Source organism: Capricornis sumatraensis, chromosome 20 (genome assembly GCF_032405125.1).
Source record: "Capricornis sumatraensis isolate serow.1 chromosome 20, serow.2, whole genome shotgun sequence".
Classification (NCBI taxonomy): Eukaryota; Metazoa; Chordata; class Mammalia; order Artiodactyla; family Bovidae; genus Capricornis; species Capricornis sumatraensis.
In genome coordinates, this window is record NC_091088.1 from 52,798,741 (window position 1) to 52,821,031 (window position 22,291).

The window sequence follows — 22,291 nt, forward strand, 5'->3', positions numbered from 1 at the left end:
TGTGAGTGAGACCATCACAGTATTTGCGACTAGGGGCTATGGGTGAGGGTGACGGTGAAACTGCCGGTACCCATGGCTGCTGTGATCTGTGCAAGATGGTGGTTGGCGCTGTAGTTTATCTGTGAGTGTGTGTGTGTGTGTTTAGGAGCACGGGGACCGAATGAGACTCTTCTGCCACCAATATCTATTAAAGCTGGCCAGGTGATGCCAGTGTGCCACCAGATTTTAGAACCTGCTGACCTAGGAATTCCCTGTCAGTCCTGTGGTTAGGACTAGGTGCTCTCACTGACCTGGCCAGGGTTCAATCCCTGGTCAGGGAACTAAGATCTCCCAAACCGCGCAGTGGTGGGGAGACAGAATCACTTACCACTGGAGAGGAGAAGGAAAGTGGAGTCAGAAAGACCTTTATTTGATCTTAATGCTGTTATTTATTAGCTGTGTCTTTATGCAAATGGTTGCATCACTTGGAGTTTTTAACTGTAAAATCTGAAACATTTCTTGTTTAAATAATGAATTAGGAAGTGATTTGGGCACAGGTTAAATTGTTTGCATGCAGATTCCTAGGTCTCCATTATGCTATCTAGCGGAGGGAAGGGTGCAACAGAGGAATGAAAAGCAGAAAAATTCTCAGCTGATGATTGTGGATGCCGCAAGGAAAGCCTAGTTCCTCATGTTCTCTTCCCCATCTCACTCATCTAAGGACATTGCCATTCCCCAGGAAAGAGTCAAGGGAAGTAAAGAATGGCTGTTGGACTTCTTAAAGCCATGTACCAGGTGAGTTGGTGTTTTTTTTTTTTTCCTGAAATATTTTCCTCCTTTTTGAAAACAGGCGGACATTAATTTTCCTTCTGCTGAAACTTCTGGGTGACCAATCATGTCACTTTTTAAAACTCTCCAGTGGATTCCCACCTCATTCTGGACAAATGATAAAGTCTTTGCCTTAACCTGCAAGGCCCTACATAATCTGGTCCCTGGCTATCCCTGTGACCTCATCTAATTTTTCTCACTCTGTATTTCACTCACTCATTTGTAGCCACAGTAACTTCTTTGCAGTGAACTGAGTACATTCTGGACTCATGGCCTTGCACTTACTGTTCCCTCTGCCTAAAATGCTGTTCCCCTAGAAACAGAATAACTTCTTCATTCTAGTCTCCATCCAGATGTTCATTCATTCCACAAACTTTTTACTAAGTACCTGTTACCTAAGAGGGCTTAGTCCTTTGCTGCTCTATCTACACTCACTCCTTTGTTGATTGCACCCTGTCTTATGGCTTTACATACCATCTATATGCCAACAACTACCAAACTGTATACAGGCCCAGAACTCTCTCCAGAAATCCAGACTCATGTATCCAGCTATCCACTCAGCATCTTCATTTGATTGTGGAATGGATACCTCAAATTCAGATTTCTCAAACTGAGTGAAATGAGCCATTGGAAGTTCTGGAGCATAGGAATGGCATGATCTGATTCCCATTTAATAGGATCACTCTGGCTGCTATTGAAAAGAAACTGAATGGGACAAGGATAGAAACAGGAAAACCAATTAGAAACTTCTTACATACTTCCCATCTAAGATGTTCAAGCTAAAAGTCTTCCATCAGGAAGTTGTTTGTCCTACCTTCAAAATATATCTAGAACCTGACCTCTTTTTACTACCACCAGTTTCTATTCTGATGTAAACTATCATTCCTCACCTGGATTGTTGCTATGCTCTCTTAACTTGTCCCTCTACTTCCACTCTTACTGTCTTTAGTCTGTTTTCAACAGAGCAGCCACAGTGTTCCTGTTACACATCACATTATGTCATTCTTCTTCAGGACGGGGAGAGAAATGATGAAAAGTAGAGACCACTCTTTCATATAGTTTAGCTGTAAGGAAAGAAGAGAAATAGGTGATAGGAATATAGGAGGAAAAACTATAGTCAAAAAGGTTTTTTAAGGACAGGTATGTGTCTGTGGGCTGATTTAAAGATGCAGCAGAAAGGGAAATTGAAGATGAAGAGGAGAGAGGAGGGAATTGGTGGAAGACTGTGCTTGAGTAGCTGAGAGGATTTGAGGTCTAGGATCAAATGGAAGGGTTGACCTTTGCTAGGTAAGTGGGCTGTTCATTTACAGTAATAGGATCAAGTTAGAGTATATGGGCCAGGAACTTCCCTGGTGGTCCAGTGGTTAAGACTTTGCCTTCCAGTGCAGGGGGTATGGATTCCATCCCTGATTGCGGAGCTAAGATCCCACATGCCTTGCAGCCAAAAAACCAACACATAAAACAGAAGTAGTAACAAATTCAATAAACATTAAAAAAAGAGAGATTTAAAAAACAGAATGTATGGCCCGCATGCCAGTAAATGTGTAGATGTTGTGGGAATTTGTGGAGATCCTCTTAAAATGGCTTTTTTTTTTTTTTTTTCCAGTGAAACAAAGCAAGATTTTTAGCTGAGAGTAAGGATGGAGGAGAGGGAAGAAAATATCAAATGGTCATTTGGGAGGGTAGGGGAAATGAATGGACTAGAGAATTGTATCATGTAGGTAGACAGAAATGTATTATTGCAGTTCACTTGAAGTTAGTGATCATGAATTTTAAATGAGACCAATTAGAATTATTTCTCTAAAAAAAATTAAGGTGTGCAGGGTACAGAAACCAAGTATGCTCAGTGATAGCTGTGGCCCAGATGAGTATAGTTAAGTGAAAAGGGGGCAGAGAAGTTGAGAGGATATGCCTGGGTGTGATTATAACAAATGGTTGTTCTCGGATGTGAGGGTATGTGGGAATGAAGAGCAGTGAAAATGTAAGATTAACGATTTGTAGGTTCTAGTGGGGTCAAAAGATGATCCTAATTAGGGTATGCATACTAAGTCACTTCAGTCCTGTCCTACTCTTTGCGACCCCATAGACTATAGCCCACCAGGCTCCTCTGTCCATGGGATTCTCCTGGCAAGAATACTGGAGTGGATTACCATGCCTTCCTCCAGGGAATCTTCCCAACCGAGGGCTTGAACCCATGTCTCTTCTGTCTCCTGCATTGGCAGGTGGGTTCTTTACCACTAGTGCCACTGGGAAGCCCATCCTAATTAGGGTACCGGGGGGGACAATTGCAATATAGGAGGTAAAAGTGAGAGTAGGAGAATTGAGATTAGGGGGGGTTTGGTACTAACTGATGATGACAAGGTCTAGGGCATGATCATGAAAGTGACTGTAGAAGTGTGGAGGACAAGCTTATTGGAGAAGGTGGGGTGAGAGAACTGAGAGGCCAGGTTGTTGGAAGGGTTATTTATATGAATATTGAAGTGACCAAAGATTATGTATAATGGGAGCAGCATTGGAGAAAGTGACAGTGAGACAAGATACTAAAGTGTTCAAGGAATGACAGAGAATTGGTATCTACCAGAAACTGATAGATAATTAAAAGAAGAAGGGATCGTACACAGCTACAGCCTGATTTCAGGAGATGGAAAACTAGGTATATTTTAGGGAAGAGGGTGGGACAGTGGTCTGAAAGCAAGTATAAGGAGCTAAGAGGTCACTTACCTCAGCTCCATGTGCTATAGTACAAGGGATGTGAGAAATAAGTCAGTCAGTATATGACAAGGCCTCAGGGGAAGTTGTCTTCTCTGCTGAGAATGATGTGTCTGTAAGGCAAAAAGTCAAGGGAACTGTTTCTTCAGATGGGTTTGATTATAATTATGAATGGATTTTGAAACCAAGAATTTGGTTAGAGGTCAAATATTTTCAGAGGCTCTTTGTTAGAGGTCAGATATTTGAAGGTTAGAATTTAAGTTCCTTGTATTGACACTAATTATTTTCATTGACTGTATAAATGAAGGACTCAGTGAAGACTGTGTATATCATATATAAAAAATTTATGTGTTTATTATACATAACTATGTAAGCTAAGGAAAACATTTTTGGAAGCATGTATATGACCAAACCAAACAGGAACATTTCTGCAGTATATTAGGGATGTTATTGCAAAGAGTCAGACATGACTGAACTACTGAACTGAACTGAACTGAACTGATTGCTAGGTCAAAGAGGGAGAGATTCACAAACTACTTCATTAATTAAGAAAAAAAGTTACTGAGTGTTGAAAAACACTTTAAGAATACTTAATTTTCTTGCTCAGTCACTAAGTTGTGTCCAACTCTTTGTGACCCCATGGGCTGCAGCACACCAGGCTTCTCTGTCCTTCACTACCTCCCAGAGTTTGCTCAAACTTTATTTTGCAGAGAGAATTTTTTTAACTACGACAAAATTGAATAAAATGCCCAATAAAATAATCTTTGGTTTGACAGATTCACCTCTTCTAATTTTGTAAAAAAAAAAACAGAAAATAATTTACATGTGTGTATGTATCCCCACACACAAACACATTATGTTATATTAGTTTTCATTAGATGGTCACATTATGGAAACCTGGAATCCAGATGAATCATAGCAAAACTCCAGGTTTTTAAGAACTTTGCTTAGCCACTATAGGCCAAAATACTATTATGAATGGAAGACTCATTTCTTCACACAAAATTTTAAGTATTCTGGATTAAAGTATTTGCATTTTAATGGAATTGATTTGTTTTGCTTGGTATAATACAATTCTGGGAGATACAGTAAGCACTTTATGGTCTCATTTTACATCCTCTTATAGCTTCCTGACTTTTGCAAAACATTCATTCATTAATTCAGTTTATTCAGCAAATATTTAAATAAGCCTCATGTATGTCAGATACTGTTCTGTAACTGGGATATAGCAGTGACCAAAACAAAAACATACTCTGCCCTCATGGACTTTATATTTTAGTGGAGGTGGGGAGCAGACAATAAATAACAGAATAATTAAGTACCATGGAGAAAAATAAGCAGGGTTAGGGGAATAGGGAACTAGGATAAGAACACTGCTGTTTTTATACAGAATGATCTGAGAAGTACAAAAGCCCTAGGGGGAACATTCTCCACATCTGAAGGTGTATCTGGGAGCCCCGTGTACCTGGGGCAGAATGAATGAGGTGAGTATGGGAAGAGAAAAGGTTATTTTATTTCATTTCAGGAGTTGGTGACCTTCAGAGATGTGGCTGTAGACTTCTCCCAAGAGGAGTGGGATTACCTAAATCCTTCTCAAAGGCATCTGTACAGTAATGTGATGCTGGAGAACTACAGGATCTTGGTATCACTGGGTAAGAATGTCTTCTTGTAAAACTGAGCTTCTACTCATAAGGGTATCATTGTGATTTTGGGGGTTAGCATCTGTAGTGTTTGGCTGAATGTCTGCTGCCTGTGCCAAAGTAACAGGTTAATATTTGTGAGTTGGCAGTGAATGGGTCGGTTATTAATCTGTGTTGGAAGTTTCAGTTTCCCTGTCCGTTGTATGCATGTCCTCATCACATTTTTCTCTGGCTTACTGTAAGCCCCCTCTTCCCCAATGATCAAATAATTGGATGTGAGTTCCCAGATATCTACAGCATGACCAAATTTGGTTTCTTTTCATATACGCAGGACTTTGCTTTTCTAAACCAAGTGTGATATTATTGTTGGAACAAGGGAAGGAGCCCTGGATGGCGAAGAGAGAGATGACAAAAGACTTGTGCTCAGGTGAGTGAAGAGGAAATAGGCACGCAAAAACCTTTGCAGGGTACAGCCCAGCTTGACTCAAAGGTAGCACCTCTTCACTCTGCTGTTGGCATGTTCCTCTCAAATGTTCTAGGTCTTAGTAGAAACTTGAGTCCTTTGAGGTTGTTCTCCGAAAGCTGATATTCTGAACTGTCTCTCCTTGCCCACTTTACCCCCTCTTCTCTGAGTGTACTTCCTTTTCTAGTTTCATAAGCATCTTTCAGCCTTTCTGTTCTGTTTTGTTTTAATTTTGGCTGAGCTGGGTCTTTGTTGCAGCACACATGCTTTCTCTAGTTTCGGCTCAAGAGCTTCTCTTGTTGCAGTGCAAAGGCTTCTCATTGCAGTATACAGGTTTCTCTTGTTTCAGAGCATGGGCCCTAGAGCTTGGGGGCCCAGTAGCTGTGGTGCTTATTTGCTCCTCAGCCTATGGGATCTTTGCATCCACTGAATTGGAATGCAGATTCTTAACCACTGGACCACAAGGGAAGTCCCCTCTTCCAGTCTTTACCAAGCTCAGGTGCACAAGCCTCCCTCAGCCCTGTGTCTGGCCCTCCATCTTCTGTCTGCGTGAAATTTCAAAATAAAGCTTTCAACATCCAAAGGAAAAAAAAAAGAATCTTTTCCTAATCTGATGACCTTTTGAGCTCTATGCACAGCTGTAACACCAAAGTAAAGTTCAAACCCTGACACCTACATGAAGTGAAAATTTGAGCAACTGACTTAATCTCTCTGTGCCTTTGTTTTCTCATCTGTAAACTAGGATAATATTTTTAAAGTGCTTTCAACAGTTCCTATCTCATATTATGAGCTCAAAAGCTGTTAGCTACTAGTATTATAATATTGGTAATTTATCTCTGAATGTCTCATTTTTCTCTTAATGGTCAGTTCATTCATATTCTTTTAATCAAGGTTATTGAATTTGTACTTTAAACAGAGTACTTGCAAGATGCTAAGGTGTTATACAAAAATGTAAAAAATCAAATAACTGATAAGCTTGTAGAAGAAATGCAATATAGCTGTAAACAGCATACATAAAAAGAAAGCTGACATAAAGGAAGCTCAGAGAGAGGTGAGAGAGGAATCTGGTTAATTGAGAAGATAGTCTTTAATAAAAACACAGGTTAGAAGCTAGAAAACATCTAAGAGAGAAGAAGTTAAGAGTTCAGCTTTGTGGTATAGGAATGATTTTCATACAGACATAGGATGCATTCAGGTAAAATGGAAGACTAAAATTCAGAAGAAAATTAGGGTCTCTGTAAATGTCTCTGTCAACACTACTCCCCATCTCATTCCACCCCCATCTCGACTACCTCTCCTCAAATTTTATGTTCTTGTTCAGATTTCTAAGAAAAAATTTTGATGTGGAACTGTAGTGTCAAAGAAGACATGGCTAAATTTTATTAATTATTATTATTAAATAAATTATACACATAAATATATATTGGCCTAAATATGTAGTTTAATAATATAACAGAAAAATGTACCTACTTCTTAACTTAAGAAATAGAAGATTATCAGTGCCATTTTAGGCCTTTGAGGGTCCCTTCTTAGTGATGTATCACTCCCTACTTTTAGCCCATCCCTACCCCTCACTAGAGTAACCATTATCCTACAACTTTGCTTATCATTTCTTGACTTTTCTTTGTAGTTTTGCGACATATATCCCTAAGCAAAATATTTATATTTGCATATTTTCAATTTTCTGATGAAAATGGAAATAAATTGTGCTGGTAATTCTGACTTTTTCAACTCAAAATTATATTCCTCAGATTCACTGAAATGTAATATATTCCACTGTGAAAATCTTAATTTATCCACTGAAGGGCATTTGAATTGTTTCAGTCTTCTGTTATTATAAATGTTACTGCTATGAACCTTATTATGTGTGACTGATGGTGCACATATGCTGGAGTTCATGTAGAGAATATAGCCAGGAATTTATTGCATAATGCTATTTTACTTTCCAGATTACTTGTACTAACTTACATTTGTAATAGCTGTGTGTGAGAGTATTCATTGCTCCAGACTGAGAATTAACAAATTTAAAATTTTTTGCAAATTTGACATATGTGAAATATATACTTATACTTGTCATCTGAATTTCCTTGATTACTAAAAAATATTTGGGATCTTTTTATATTTATAAAAGGCTATTTTGACTTCCTCTTCTGTTAAGTGCCAGCTCAGTCCTTTGTTCAGTTTTAGAGATATATATATTTTTATGAGGTATTGTTGATGTACATATATTTCAGGTATACAACATAGTGATTCAGTATTTTTATAGATTATACTTCATTTAAAGTTATTATAAAATATTGACTATCCTCCCTGTGCTATACAATACATCCTTGTTGCTTTTATTTATTTATTTGGCCACACTGTGCAACTAGTAGGATCTTAGTTCCCCAATCAGGGTTCAAACCTGGGCCTTTGGCAGTGAAAGCACTAAGTCTTACACTCCCAGTATGTCATATCTTTATCCATTCATCTGTTAATGAACAGACAGGCTGTTGTAAACAATGCTCCTTGTATCTATTTGAATTGATGTTTTCATTTTCTTTGGATATATACCCAGGAATGGAATTGCTAGATCATACGGTAGTTTTCTGATCATATTTAGTTTTCTGAGGAACCTCTGTACTGTTTTCCACAGTGGCTGTACCAATTTACATCCCACCAACAGTGTAAGAGGGTTCCATTTTCTTCACATTCTCACCATCATTTGTTATTTCTGGTCTTTTTAATGATGACCATTCTGACAGGTATGAGATGATATCTCATTGTAGTTTTGATTTGTGTAGCCTATGATTTTTGATATTTTAAGAAACCTTTCTGCATTCTGAAGTCATATGGGTATTCTCAAACTGTCCTCTAAAGATTCTTCTTTACATTTAGTGCCATAGTCTAAAAATTGAGATTGAAGTATTTAATTTCTACTCCTTATGGAAAACCAAATGTCCTAGACATTTACTGAAGAAGTGAGCTTTCTTTGCTTATTGTCCTGAATGTTTACGTCTTAATATATCAGGTTATATTGGGTTGGCCAAAATCTTCGTTTGGATTTTTAGTAAGATGCCACAGAAAACCCAAATGAACTTTTTGGCCAACATAATAGTATATTTATGAATCTGATTTTGATATCTGTTCCATTCCATTGATTCTGTTTCCTTTCACCAGTACCACACTATCTTTTTTAAAATTTTATTTATTTTTAATTGGAGGATAGTTGCTTCATAGTATTGTGTTGGTTTCTGCCATATATCAGTGTGAATCAGCCATAGGTATACGTATGTCCCCTCTCTCTTAAAAGTACCACACTATCTTAAAAAAATATTTTAATGTAAAAACTGAACATTTGTTAGAGTAAGTGCCTATACCTTCTTTATATTCTTCAGAATTTGCCCTTTGGACATCTCACTGAAGTTTAGGTCAGCGTGTTAGTTTCCACCAGAAAACAACAAAAAGCTATTGGCTTTTGGTTTAAATTTTATTTATTCTACATACTGATTTTGGATTTTTTTTTTCTATTTGTAAACATAGTTTATCTTTCTGTTTACTAAGATTTTTTAATTCTTTCAATGTGTTTTATAATTTTCTCTATAAAGGCCACACACATCTACTATTAGATTAATTTCTAGACATTTAAATTTTGTTCCTGTGTTAAATGTTCTCTGTGTTTTCAGTTTGTTGCTCATACACAGAAATAAAATTAACTTTTATACTTTGACCTTATATCTAGCAACATTGGAAAACTTGTATTACTATTAATAATTTTTAGATTTCCTTTACTTTTTCTGTGGGTGGGTATGTCTGTAAATAATGGCAGTTTCTTCACTTTAAATTCTTAATCCTTAATTTCTTTTTTCTATTATCCTTAGATCGACAATACAGTATGAATCAAAGTAGTGATGGCAGGTATTTTTATCAATTTCTGGTCTCAATTGAAGTGCTTTGTATATGCTTCAAAGCATATACACTGAAGTGTAAGTCACTTCAGTCATGTCTGACTCTTTTCAACCTTATGAACTGTAAGCCCATGAGGCTCCTCTGTCCATGGGGATTCTCCAGGCAAGAATACTGGAGTAGGCTGCCATGCCGTCCTCCAGAGGATCTTCCCAACCCAGGGATTGAACTCACGTCTGCTGCATTGGCAGGCAGGTTCTTTACCACTGTGCCACCTAGGCTGTAATATTTTGTTATTAATAATTCTGATGTTTAAAGGTTTCTGGTAGATACCCTTTGATTACCATTTGTTAAGAGTTTTGACTGTAGAAAGCTTTTGAATTTCAATAAATATTTTTCTATATCTGTAGGTGATTAGATGATGTTTTCTTATGTAGTGAATTATATTTTTAGTATTGAACCAATCTTGTATTCCTGAGACAGACCTATACTTTATCTTTTCCATTCATAGCTAGTTGCTATGTGCCAATATTTTCTTTAGGTTTTTTGCATCTGTGTTTGTCAGTGAGATTGGCCTTCAATTTTCCTTTTGTGTATTCCTTGTCAGATCTTAGAATCAAAGTTGTCCTAATCTCATAAAAATCTTTTTCTTCCTTAGAAGATTTTGGGTAAAATAAAAAATGTTTGTTTTTGGATGTCTGTTCATCTTGGCCTGGGATTTTTTATGTATGAAAAGAATTTAATAATTCAATTTCTGTTATAAGAAGCTATTTTTTATTTCTCCTATAGTTGTGGAGTTACAGTATTTTTCTAAAGATTTATACTTCTAATGTAAGTTTTCAAATTTATTAAAGTTATTGTTTTCTTTTTTTCTTTTTTATTTTTTTTGTATTAATTGAGGAATACTTCCCAATTTATTAAGATATGATCAAAGTAAAATAAACTGCTCCTCTACAGGCTGGGTAATTTGACCACCTCTGACACACATATACACCCAGGAAACCAGACTCCAGTCAGAACTACACTATCCATCCCCTGAAGTTTCCCTCTGTAATTCATCCCTAACTCCACCCCACCCCATGCAATCATTTACCTTCTTTCTGTCATTACAGTTTGCCTTTTCTAGAATTTTTTTTTTTTTTTTACTTTATTTTACTTTACAATACTGTGTTGGTTTTGCCACACATTGACATGAATCCACCACGGGTGTACATGCGTTCCCAAACTTGAACCCCCCTCCCACCTCCCTCCCCATAACATCTCTCTGGGTCATCACCGTGCACCAGCCCCAAGCATGCTGTATCCTGTGTCGGACATAGACTGGCGATTCGATTCTTACATGATAGTATACCTGTTACAATGCCATTCTCCCAAATAATCCCACCCTCTCCCTCTCCCTCTGAGTCCAAAAGTCCGTTATACACATCTGTGTCTTTTTTGCTGTCTTGCATACAGGGTCGTCATTGCCATCTTTCTAAATTCCATATATATGTGTTAGTATACTGTATTGGTGTTTCTCTTTCTGGCTTACTTCACTCTGTATAATCGGCTCCAGTTTCATCCATCTCATCAGAACTGATTCAAATGAATTCTTTTTAACGGCTGAGTAATACTCCATTGTGTATATGTACCACAGCTTTCTTATCCATTCATCTGCTGATGGACATCTAGGTTGTTTCCATGTCCTGGCTATTATAAACAGTGCTGCGATGAACATTGGGGTACATGTGTCTCTTTCAATTCTGGTTTCCTTGGTGTGTATGCCCAGCAGTGGGATTGCTGGGTCATAAGGTAGTTCTATTTGCAATTTTTTAAGGAATCTCCACACTGTTCTCCATAGTGGCTGTACTAGTTTGCATTCCCACCAACAGTGTAGGAGGGTTCCCTTTTCTCCACACCCTCTCCAGCATTTATTGCTTGCAGATTTTTGGATCGCAGCCATTCTGACTGGTGTGAAGTGGTACCTCATTGTGGTTTTGATTTGCATTTCTCTAATAATGCGTGATGTTGAGCATCTTTTCATGTGTTTGTTAGCCATCCGTACGTCTTCTTTGGAGAAATGTCTATTTAGTTCTTTGGCCCATTTTTTGATTGGGTCGTTTATTTTTCTGGAATTGAGCTGCATAAGTTGCTTGTATATTTTTGAGATTAGTTGTTTGTCAGTTGCTTCATTTGCTATTATTTTCTCCCATTCAGAAGGCTGTCTTTTAACCTTGCTTATATTTTCCTTTGTTGTGCAGAAGCTTTTAATTTTAATTAGATCCCATTTGTTTATTTTTACTTTTATTTCCAGAATTCTGGGGGGTGGATCATAGAGGATCCTGCTGTGGTTTATGTCGGAGAGTGTTTTGCCTACGTTCTCCTCTAGGAGTTTTATAGTTTCTGGTCTTACATTTAGATCTTTAATCCATTTTGAGTTTATTTTTGTGTGCAGTGTTAGAAAGTGATCTAGTTTCATTCTTTTACAAGTGGTTGACCAGTTTTCCCAGCACCACTTGTTAAAGAGATTGTCTTTACTCCATTGTATATTCTTGCCTCCTTTGTCAAAGATAAGGTGTCCATATGTGTGTGGATTTATCTCTGGGCTTTCTATTTTGTTCCATTGATCTATATGTCTGTCTTTGTACCAGTACCATACTGTCTTGATGACTGTGGCTTTGTAGTAGAGCCTGAAGTCAGGCAAGTTGATTCCTCCAGTTCCATTCTTCTTTCTCAAGATTGCTTTGGCTATTCGAGGTTTTTTGTATTTCCATACAAATCTTGAAATTATTTGTTCTAGTTCTGTGAAAAATATGGCTGGTAGCTTGATAGGGATTGCATTGAATTTGTAAGTTGCTTTGGGTAGTATACTCATTTTCAGTATATTGATTCTTCCGATCCATGAACATGGTATATTTCTCCATCTATTAGTGTCCTCTTTGATTTCTTTCATCAGTGTTTTATAGTTTTCTATATATAGGTCTTTAGTTTCTTTAGGTAGATATATTCCTAAGTATTTTATTCTTTTCATTGCAATGGTGAATGGAATTTCTTTTTCTACTTTCTCATTATTAGTGTATAGGAATGCAAGGGATTTCTGTGTGTTGATTTTATATCCTGCAACTTTACTATATTCATTGATTAGCTCTAGTAATTTTCTGGTGGAGTCTTTAGGGTTTTCTATGTAGAGGATCATGTCATCTGCAAACAGTGAAAGTTTTACTTCTTCTTTTCCAATTTGGATTCCTTTTATTTCTTTTTCTGCTCTGATTGCTGTGGCCAAAACTTCCAGAACTATGTTAAATAGTAGCGGTGAAAGTGGGCACCCTTGTCTTGTTCCTGACTTTAGAGGAAATGCTTTCAATTTTTCACCATTGAGGATAATGTTTGCTGTGGGTTTGTCATATATAGCTTTTATTATGTTGAGGTATGTTCCTTCTATTCCTGCTTTCTGGAGAGTTTTTATCATAAATGGATGTTGAATTTTGTCAAAGGCCTTCTCTGCATCTATTGAGATAATCATATGGCTTTTATTTTTCAATTTGTTAATGTGGTGAATTACATTGATTGATTTGCGGATATTGAAGAATCCTTGCATCCCTGGGATAAAGCCCACTTGGTCATGGTGTATGATCTTTTTAATGTGTTGTTGGATTCTGATTGCTAGAATTTTGTTGAGGATTTTTGCATCTATGTTCATCAGTGATATTGGCCTGTAGTTTTCTTTTTTTGTAGCATCTTTGTCAGGTTTTGGTATTAGGGTGATGGTGGCCTCATAGAATGAGTTTGGAAGTTTACCTTCCTCTGCAATTTTCTGGAAGAGTTTGAGTAGGATAGGTGTTAGCTCTTCTCGAAATTTTTGGTAGAATTCAGCTGTGAAGCCGTCTGGACCTGGGCTTTTGTTTGCTGGAAGATTTCTGATTACAGTTTCAATTTCCGTGCTTGTGATGGGTCTGTTAAGATTTTCTATTTCTTCCTGGTTCAGTTTTGGAAAATTGTACTTTTCTAAGAATTTGTCCATTTCTTCCACGTTGTCCATTTTATTGGCATATAACTGCTGATAGTAGTCTCTTATGATCCTTTGTATTTCTGTGTTGTCTGTTGTGATCTCTCCATTTTCATTTCTAATTTTATTGATTTGATTTTTCTCTCTTTGCTTCTTGATGAATCTGGCTAATGGTTTGTCAATTTTATTTATCCTTTCAAAGAACCAGCTTTTGGCTTTGTTGATTTTTGCTGTGGTCTCTTTTGTTTCTTTTGCATTTATTTCTGCCCTAATTTTTAAGATTTCTTTCCCTCTACTAACTCTGGGGTTCTCCAATTCTTCCTTTTCTAGTTGCTTTAGTTGTAGAGTTAGGTTATTTATTTGACTTTTTTCTTGTTTCTTGAGGTATGCCTGTATTGCTATGAACTTTCCCCTTAGCACTGCTTTTATAGTGTCCCACAGGTTTTGGGTTGTTGTGTTTTCATTTTCATTAGTTTCTATGCATATTTTGATTTCTTTTTTGATTTCTTCTGTGATTTGTTGGTTATTCAGAAGTGTGTTGTTCAACCTCCATATGTTGGAATTTTTAATAGTTTTTCTCCTGTAATTGAGATCTGATCTTAATGCATTATGGTCAGAAAAGATGCTTGGAATGATTTCGATTTTTTTGAATTTATCAAGTTTAGATTTATGGCCCAGGATGTGATCTATCCTGGAGAAGGTTCCGTGAGCACTTGAAAAAAAGGTTAAATTCATTGTTTTGGGGTGAAATGTCCTATAGATATCAATTAGGTCTAATTGATCTAATGTATCATTTAAAGTTTGCGTTTCTTTGTTAATTTTCTGTTTAGTTGATCTGTCCATAGGTGTGAGTGGGGTATTAAAGTCTCCCACTATTATTGTGTTATTGTTGATTTCCCCTTTCATACTTGTTAGCATTTGTCTTACATATTGTGGTGCTCCTATATTGGGTGCATATATATTTATAATTGTTACATCTTCTTCTTGGATTGATCCTTTGATCATTATGTAGTGGCCTTCTTTGTCTCTTTTCACAGCCTTTGTTTTAAAGTCTATTTTATCGGATATGAGTATTGCCACTCCTGCTTTCTTTTGGTCTCTATTTGCATGGTGTATCTTTTTCCAGCCCTTCACTTTCAGTCTGTATGTGTCCCTTGTCTTGAGGTGGGTCTCTTGTAAGCAGCATATAGAGGGGTCTTGTTTTTGTATCCATTCAGCCAGTCTTTGCCTTTTGGTTGGGGCATTCAACCCATTTACGTTTAAGGTAATTATTGATAAGTATGATCCCGTTACCATTTACTTTATTGTTTTGGGTTCAGGTTTATACACCCTTTTTGTGTTTCCTATCTAGAGAATATCCTTTAGCATTTGTTGGAGAGCTGGTTTGGTAGTGCTGAATTCTCTCAGCTTTTGCTTGTCTGTTAAGCTTTTGATTTCTCCTTCGTATTTGAATGAGATCCTTGCTGGGTACAGTAATCTGGGCTGTAGGTTATTTTCTTTCATCACTTTAAGTATGTCTTGCCATTCCCTCCTGGCCTGAAGAGCTTCTATTGAAAGATCAGCTGTTATCCTTATGGGAATCCCCTTGTGTGTTATTTGTTGTTTTTCCCTTGCTGCTTTTAATATTTGTTCTTTGTGTTTGATCTTTGTTAATTTGATTAATATGTGTCTTGGGGTGTTTCGCCTTGGGTTTATCCTATTTGGAACTCTCTGGGTTTCTTGGACTTGGGTGATTATTTCCTTCCCCATTTTAGGGAAGTTTTCAACTATTATCTCCTCAAGGATTTTCTCATGGTCTTTCTTTTTGTCTTCTTCTTCTGGGACTCCTATAATTCGAATGTTGGAGCGTTTCATATTGTCCTGGAGGTCTCTGAGATTGTCCTCATTTCTTTTAATGCATTTTTCTTTTTTCCTCTCTGATTCATTTATTTCTACCAATCTATCTTCTATTTCACTAATCCTATCATCTGCCTCCGTTATTCTACTATTTGTTGCCTCCAGAGTGTTTCTGATCTCATTTATTGCATTATTCATTATATATTGACTCTTTTTTATTTCTTCTAGGTCCTTGTTAAACCTTTCTTGCATCTTCTCAATCCTTGTCTCTAGGCTGTTTATCTGTGATTCCATTTTGATTTCAAGATTTTGGATCATTTTCACTATCAATATTTGGAATTCTTTCTCAGGTAGATTCCCTACCTCTTCCTCTTTTGTTTGGTTTGGTGGGCAACTCTCCTGTTCCTTTACCTGCTGAGTATTCCTCTGTGTCTTCATCTTGGTTATATTGCTGTGTTTGGGGTGGCCTTTTTATATTCTGGTAATTTGTGGAGTTCTGTTTATTATGGAGCTTCCTCACTGTGGGTGGGGTTCTATCAGTGGCTTGTCAAGGTTTCCTGGTTAGGAAGGCTTGTGTTGGAGTTCTGGTGGGTGGAGCTGGGTTTCTTCTCTCTGGAGTGCAGTGGAGTGACCAATAATGGGTTATGAGACATCAAAGGTTTTGGAATAACTTTGAGCTGCCTATATATTGAAGCTCAGGGGAGTGTTCCTGTGTTGCTGGAGAATTTGCGTGGTATGTCTTGTTCTGGAACTTGTTGGCCCTTGAGTGGAGCTTGGTTTCAGTGTAGGTATGGAGGCATTTGATGAGCTCCTATTGCTTAATGTTCCCTGAATTCAAGAGTTCTCTAATGTTTTCAGGCTTTGGACTTAAGCCTCCTGCTTCTGGTTTTCAGTTTTATTTTTACAGTAGCCTCTAGACTTCTCCATCTATACAGCACCGATGATAAAACATCTTGGTTAAAGATGAAAAGTTTCTCCGCATGGAAGGACACTCAGAGAGGTTCCCTGAGTTACAAGGAGAAGAGAAGAGGGAGGGGGTAGTTAGAGGTGACTGGAATGAGATGCGGTGAGATCAAAAGAGGAGAGAGCAAGCTAGCCAGTAGTCACTTCCTTATGTGTGCTCTATAGTCTGGACTGCTCAGAGGTATTTACGGAGTTATACAGGGAAGAGGAGAGGGAGGAAGTAGACAGAGGTGGCCAGGAGGATAAGAGAGAGGAATGAGAAGGAGAGAGACAAATTCTGCCAGTAACCAGTTCCCTAGGTGTTCTCTACCGTCTGGAACACACAGAGATTCACAGAGTTGGATAGAGAAGAGATGGGGGAGGAAAGAGACAGAGGCCACCTGGTGGAGAAAAAGGAGAGCCCAAAGGAGGAGAGAGTGGTCAAGCCAGTAATCTTGCTCTCAGGTAAAATTGGGTAGTGAAGTTTGGGTTTTTAAATGTACAAAATTGACAAAAAACACCAAAGAACAAAGATTAAAAATCTAGAGTAGAGGTTGGATTTTCAAAAATACAATATTAAAGAAAAGAAGCAGAAGGAAAAAGGAAGAAAGAAAAAAAAGAGAGAGTAAAAAAAAACAAAACCAAGAATTATTAAAAAACAAAAAAACAAAAAACACACCAACAACCACCCAAAGACTATATATGGTGTTTGCCTTAAAAAAAAAAAAAAAAAAGTCTTTTTTTTTTAAAATAGTAATAGTAGGTTATAGAAATAAAAATTAGAGGAGAAATAAAAGACTTAACAATTTTTAAAAAAGTTAGAAAAAAAAAAGGAATGATTTTAAAAATAGTAAAAATATATCTGGCCCTTCTCTGATGTTGTGGGCAGTGTGGGGTCACTTCCAAGGCGGTTCCCTCTGTTTAACTTCTTCTGTTTGGTGGTTTTTTAGGCTCACTAGTTCAGTCGCGCTGTGGGGAGGGAGGGATGCTGCAGACATATAGCACTGTCATGTGCACACAGTGTCTCAGCCCCACTTGACCTGTGCCTTCTCGCGGCGCACAAACCGCTCCGGCTCTACGATGCTCAGCCGGGAAACTTCTGAGGCCGGCCCTAGGCTGCGTGCACTTCCCCGGTCTAAGCCGCTTAGATTCGGCGCTCAGGTAGCCCTCAGAGGCACAGATTCGGTTGGGACTGTGTTTTGTGCCCTTCTCCGGTCCAAGCAGCTCAGGAGTTTGGCAAGCGCGATCGCTGCGACTTGTCGCCTTTTCTGCCTCTGCTGCTCAGTTTTCTGGGTGGACCGCTGGTGCCCCTTGTGAGGCAGATGGTGACTATCCAGCACCCCCAGAAGTCTTAGCAAAGAAGCCTGCTTGCAGTTAGGTAAGTAAAGTCTCTCTGGGTCTGCGATTGCCCCTTTCCAGTCCTTACGGCTCTGGCTGCCTGTCCCCGGCGGGGGATGGTCTGCAGCCGGCTTTTTCCGTTCCATCCTTTGTTCTGTGCTCGGTCCTGGCGGTGTCTTATGTTCGAGCTTTTCATGCGGTAGCTATCCCACAGTCTGGTTTGCTAGCCCAAGTTAGATCGTTCTGGTTGCGCATGGGGCGTTCCTGCCAGATTCTTACAAAGCACTGCAGCCCACGCCTCCCGCGCTTCCCTGCCCTGCCCCCACTTGCTTGTGGCGGATGCAGGCGTCTGTGCTGCTTTTCCGCTGGGGGAGTTACTGTTGGGCTTGTAATCTGATGGTTTTAATTATTTATTTATTTTTCCCTTCCTGTTATGTTGCCCTCTGTGTTTCCAAGGCTCGCCACAGACTCGGCAGGGAGAGTGTTTCCTGGTGTTTGGAAACCTCTCTTCTTAAAATTCCCTTCCCAGGACGGGCTTCCCTTCCCGGGACAGAGCTCCCTCCCCACCTCCTTTGTCTCCTTTTTTGTCTTTTATATTTTTTCCTACCTGTTTTTGAAGACAATGGTCTGCTTTTCTGGTTGCCTCATGTCCTCTGCCAGCCTACAAAAGTTGTTTTGTGGAGTTTGCTCAGCGTTGAAATGTTCTTTTGAGGAATTTGTGAGGGAGAAAGTGGTGGTCTTCCCGTCCTATTCCTCCGCCATCTTTTCTGCTTCAGTGTAAACTTATTAATGATTCCCTCCTTTGACTTCACCATCACTCCTGATCTCTCTTACCCTGTTTTTCTTTTTCCATAGCACTTAGTACCTTCTAACATACAATAAAATTTACTTATTTAGCATTTAATTCTGGTCTCCCCAAGAGTGTAAGATCCATGAAGGTAAGGATCTTCATTTCTTTCTGAAATGAAACTGCAAGCGTATAGAATAGTATCTGGCACAAGGTTCAGTGAATGTTCTTGAAAGAAGTAACTGTAAGAATGGAGATTATTTCAGTTCCTGTATTATTCATACATGTATAAAATTATAACCAGGTCCAACCACCTACACAAATCCTTATTGACCTATGATTTACTGTATTGATTTCCTTATAATTCTAATCATTCCTCCTCGAGTTTGTCGTTGTGGTTCAGCCACTCGGTCGTGACACCATGGACAACAGCACGTCAGACCTCCCTGTCCATCATCGTCTCCTGGAATTTGCTCAGACTCATGTCCATTGAGTCAGTGATGCCATCCAACCATCTCATCGTCTGTTGCCCCCTTCTCCTCATGCCCTCTATCTTTCCCAGTATCAGGGTCTTTTCCAGTGAGTCGGCTCTTAGTGGCCAAAGTGTTGGACCTTCTAGTATCAGTCTTTCCAATGAATATTCAGGGTTGATTTCCTTTAGGACTGACTGGTTTGACCTCCTTGCAGTCGAAGGGACTTTGAAAAGTCTTCTCCACTCTTCTCCTCCAGTTACTCCATGACTTATTCTCAGTTATTGTTTTTGCACTCTTCAGAACTACAAAAACCAGTGTTCTTATGGGTCTTATTTGCTGTTAAATGCACATCCTTTATAGATGCACTTTTATAAATGTACCTTCTGGTACTTAATAGAGGAGAATTCTTTTATTATTATTATTTTTCAGACTGGGAATCTATGTGTGAGACTGAAGAATTAACCCCAAAGCAGGACATTTATGAACCACAATCATCTCAGAAGGTAATAGAAAAACTTACAAGCTATGGCCTTGAGTACTCCAGTTTGAAAGAAGAATGGAAATGTGAGGGTCATCTTGAAGGGCAACCAATGAATCAGAAAGCATGTTTCAAGGTAGAGACAATCACTCATGAAGAAGCCCTTGTTGATGAAAGAGGACAAGAATATAACAAAACTTGGAGAAGTTTCCATCCCAACACACTACTTCATACACAACAGATAATCCCCAAAGAGGAGAAAGTATATAAACATAACACACATAAAAGCTTTAAAAAAAAATTAATTGCCATTAAGCCCAAGAGTATCTATACAGAGAAGAAACTTTTGAAATGTAATGACTGTGAAAAAGTCTTCAGCCAGAGCTCATCCCTTACTCTTCATCAAAGAATTCATACTGGAGAGAAACCCTATAAATGTGTAGAATGTGGGAAAGCATTCAGCCAGAGATCAAATCTTGTTCAACATCAGAGGATTCATACTGGAGAAAAACCTTATGAGTGTAAGGAATGTAGGAAAGCCTTCAGTCAGAATGCACACCTTGTTCAACACCTGAGAGTTCATACTGGAGAAAAACCTTATGAATGCAAGGTGTGTAGGAAAGCCTTCAGCCAATTTGCTTACCTTGCTCAACATCAGAGAGTCCATACTGGAGAGAAACCCTATGAATGTATTGAATGTGGGAAAGCATTTAGCAATAGATCATCTATTGCTCAACACCAGAGAGTTCATACTGGTGAGAAACCTTATGAATGCAATGTCTGCGGGAAAGCATTTAGCCTTCGTGCATACCTTACTGTACATCAGAGAATACATACTGGAGAGAGACCCTATGAATGTAAGGAATGTGGGAAGGCTTTCAGCCAGAATTCACACCTTGCTCAACATCAGAGAATTCATACTGGAGAAAAACCTTATAAATGTCAGCAATGTAGGAAAGCATTCAGCCAGATTGCCTACCTTGCTCAACATCAGAGAGTTCATACTGGAGAGAAACCCTATGAATGTATTAAATGTGGGAAGGCTTTTAGCAATGATTCATCCCTTACTCAACATCAGAGAGTTCATACTGGAGAGAAGCCTTATGAATGTAATGTTTGTGGAAAGGCTTTTAGTTACTGTGGATCCCTTGCCCAACACCAGAGAATTCATACTGGAGAGAGACCCTATGAATGTAAGGAATGCAAGAAAACTTTCAGGCAGCATGCACACCTTGCTCATCATCAGAGAATCCATCTTGGGGAGTCACTCTCACCACCCAATCCAGTCAATCACCAAGTCCTGTAGACTATTTCATAAATACTTTTGGAATTTATACTCAATTTTCTCTATCCCTAATATTGCCATCCCAGTTTAAGACTCATCTCACATGGATCACTCTATAGCTCTCTCTTTTTTTTAATTTTTAAATTATCAAAGTATGATAACACATTTACAGGAGACTTGGAAAATACAAAACAAAGTTATATAGTTCCACTATATATTACAATTATTTTTTAAAATAGATAAATTAAGACTTTTAGTTGGAGTTTCAATATCAAACTCTCAAAAATTAATAGAGTATATAGGCAGAAAAGTGGAAGGATATAGTAGAATAGAAAAGCACTATTTATGAACCAATTCAACATAATTAAGATTTATATAATTTTCACACAACAGTAGGATAAAAGTTCTATTGAAGTTCCCATAGACTATAAACCAAGAGACTCTGTAACATATCCAGGGATGTAAAATGAGGTGCAAAAGTTTCATGGTCTAAAAGTATTGAAATCATACAGAGTCTGTTCTTTTTTATCACTGTGGAATTATGTTAGGAATCAATATGAAAAGATATTTGAAAATAACCTACACATTTTCAAGTGCAATGTGACATTTACCAAGAGAGATCTTTGACTTAGCCATCAAAAGCCTCGATGAAGTTAAAAGACTGGGAAAACACAGAGGGTGATTGCACAGAAGAAAGCATGTAAATGAGAAATTAATATCAAAATTAGAAATTAATATCAAGGATACTTTAAAAAAAACATGTATTTGGAAATTAAACGTCCACTTTTAAATGATGTGTGTATCTCAGAAACCATAACAATGAAAATTAGAAAATATTTGTAACAGAATAAAAATGAAAAGAGAATTTATCAGAATTTGTTTCATGCCCACTGCAACTAAATACAGTGTGGAATCGAGTAAGATATGAAGATATAATGGACTCTAGCATACAATTTTGTGAAATTTGAACCAAATCTATAGTTAGTGTATCACATGTTAATTTCTTGTTTGTTTTTTTAACAACATAGTATTTCTTTATATTCTCAGAATTGAAGTTTCAAGCATCATTCAAAAAAAATTTTTTTAATCACTAAAATAATAAGCTTTCTAGACTTTTAGCAGTAATACTAGATGCCAGAATAAGTGGGACTATATCAAAGTTTTGAGTGAATACAAATTAGAAATCTAGCGTTCTATTCATACTTAGTCAAACAAGTGGAGCCAAAATGTCATAAATTTTTTAGCTAAGCAAAAATTCATATTTTTAAAATATATATTATCATATATGTATGTATGAATACAAAAGCTTTTCTACTACACTTGATAAAGGCTTGAGAAAGAACAACAAAAAATGAGACAGAGATTGGAAAACCAAGTAAATGAAATGGGAGAATTGAATATGAAATAGAAAAAGTGAAACTAGATAAAAGATCATCATATAGTCCAGTTGTTTTTAAACATGGCTGCTCATTAGAATCACATCTGGAGTTTTTGGGGGAAAAGTAATACCTGGGCATTTGTGTTTTTAAAAAATTTCCAAGATATTTCTAATGTGCATCTGGATTTTCAAGTGATTACTAAATGGTAGTTTCAGCTATAGAATTCTGTTAGTTTCTGTTGACCAATCATGAGGATCACTCGATAGCTTTCTAACAGATCTTCT

The 22,291-nt window shown here is 37.7% G+C and overlaps 2 protein-coding genes across 2 annotated transcripts in view; one reads left to right on the forward strand and one right to left on the reverse strand.

The window, feature by feature from the left end:
• Positions 1–22,291, reverse strand: part of ZNF569 (zinc finger protein 569) — a 91,586-nt gene that overhangs the window by 34,745 nt on the left and 34,550 nt on the right. The window lies entirely within an intron of this gene.
• On the forward strand, positions 742–20,649 carry ZNF570 (zinc finger protein 570). Its single transcript, XM_068991971.1, has 4 exons — positions 742–774; positions 5,042–5,168; positions 5,488–5,583; positions 19,295–20,649. Exons 1-4 carry the CDS (start codon positions 742–744, stop codon positions 20,647–20,649), a joined length of 1,611 nt encoding a protein of 536 aa, XP_068848072.1.

What these genes read in the sequence shown, in the direction of transcription:
- ZNF570 (XM_068991971.1), top strand. Translation starts at nt 742, where the DNA reads ATGGCTGTTGGACTTCTTAAAGCCATGTACCAG. An exon ending in CAGGATCTTGGTATCACTGG is followed by an intron (nt 5,169 to 5,487) that starts GTAAGAATGTCT and finishes TCATATACGCAG; the next exon opens with GACTTTGCTTTTCTAAACCA. An exon ending in GACAAAAGACTTGTGCTCAG is followed by an intron (nt 5,584 to 19,294) that starts GTGAGTGAAGAG and finishes ATTATTTTTCAG; the next exon opens with ACTGGGAATCTATGTGTGAG.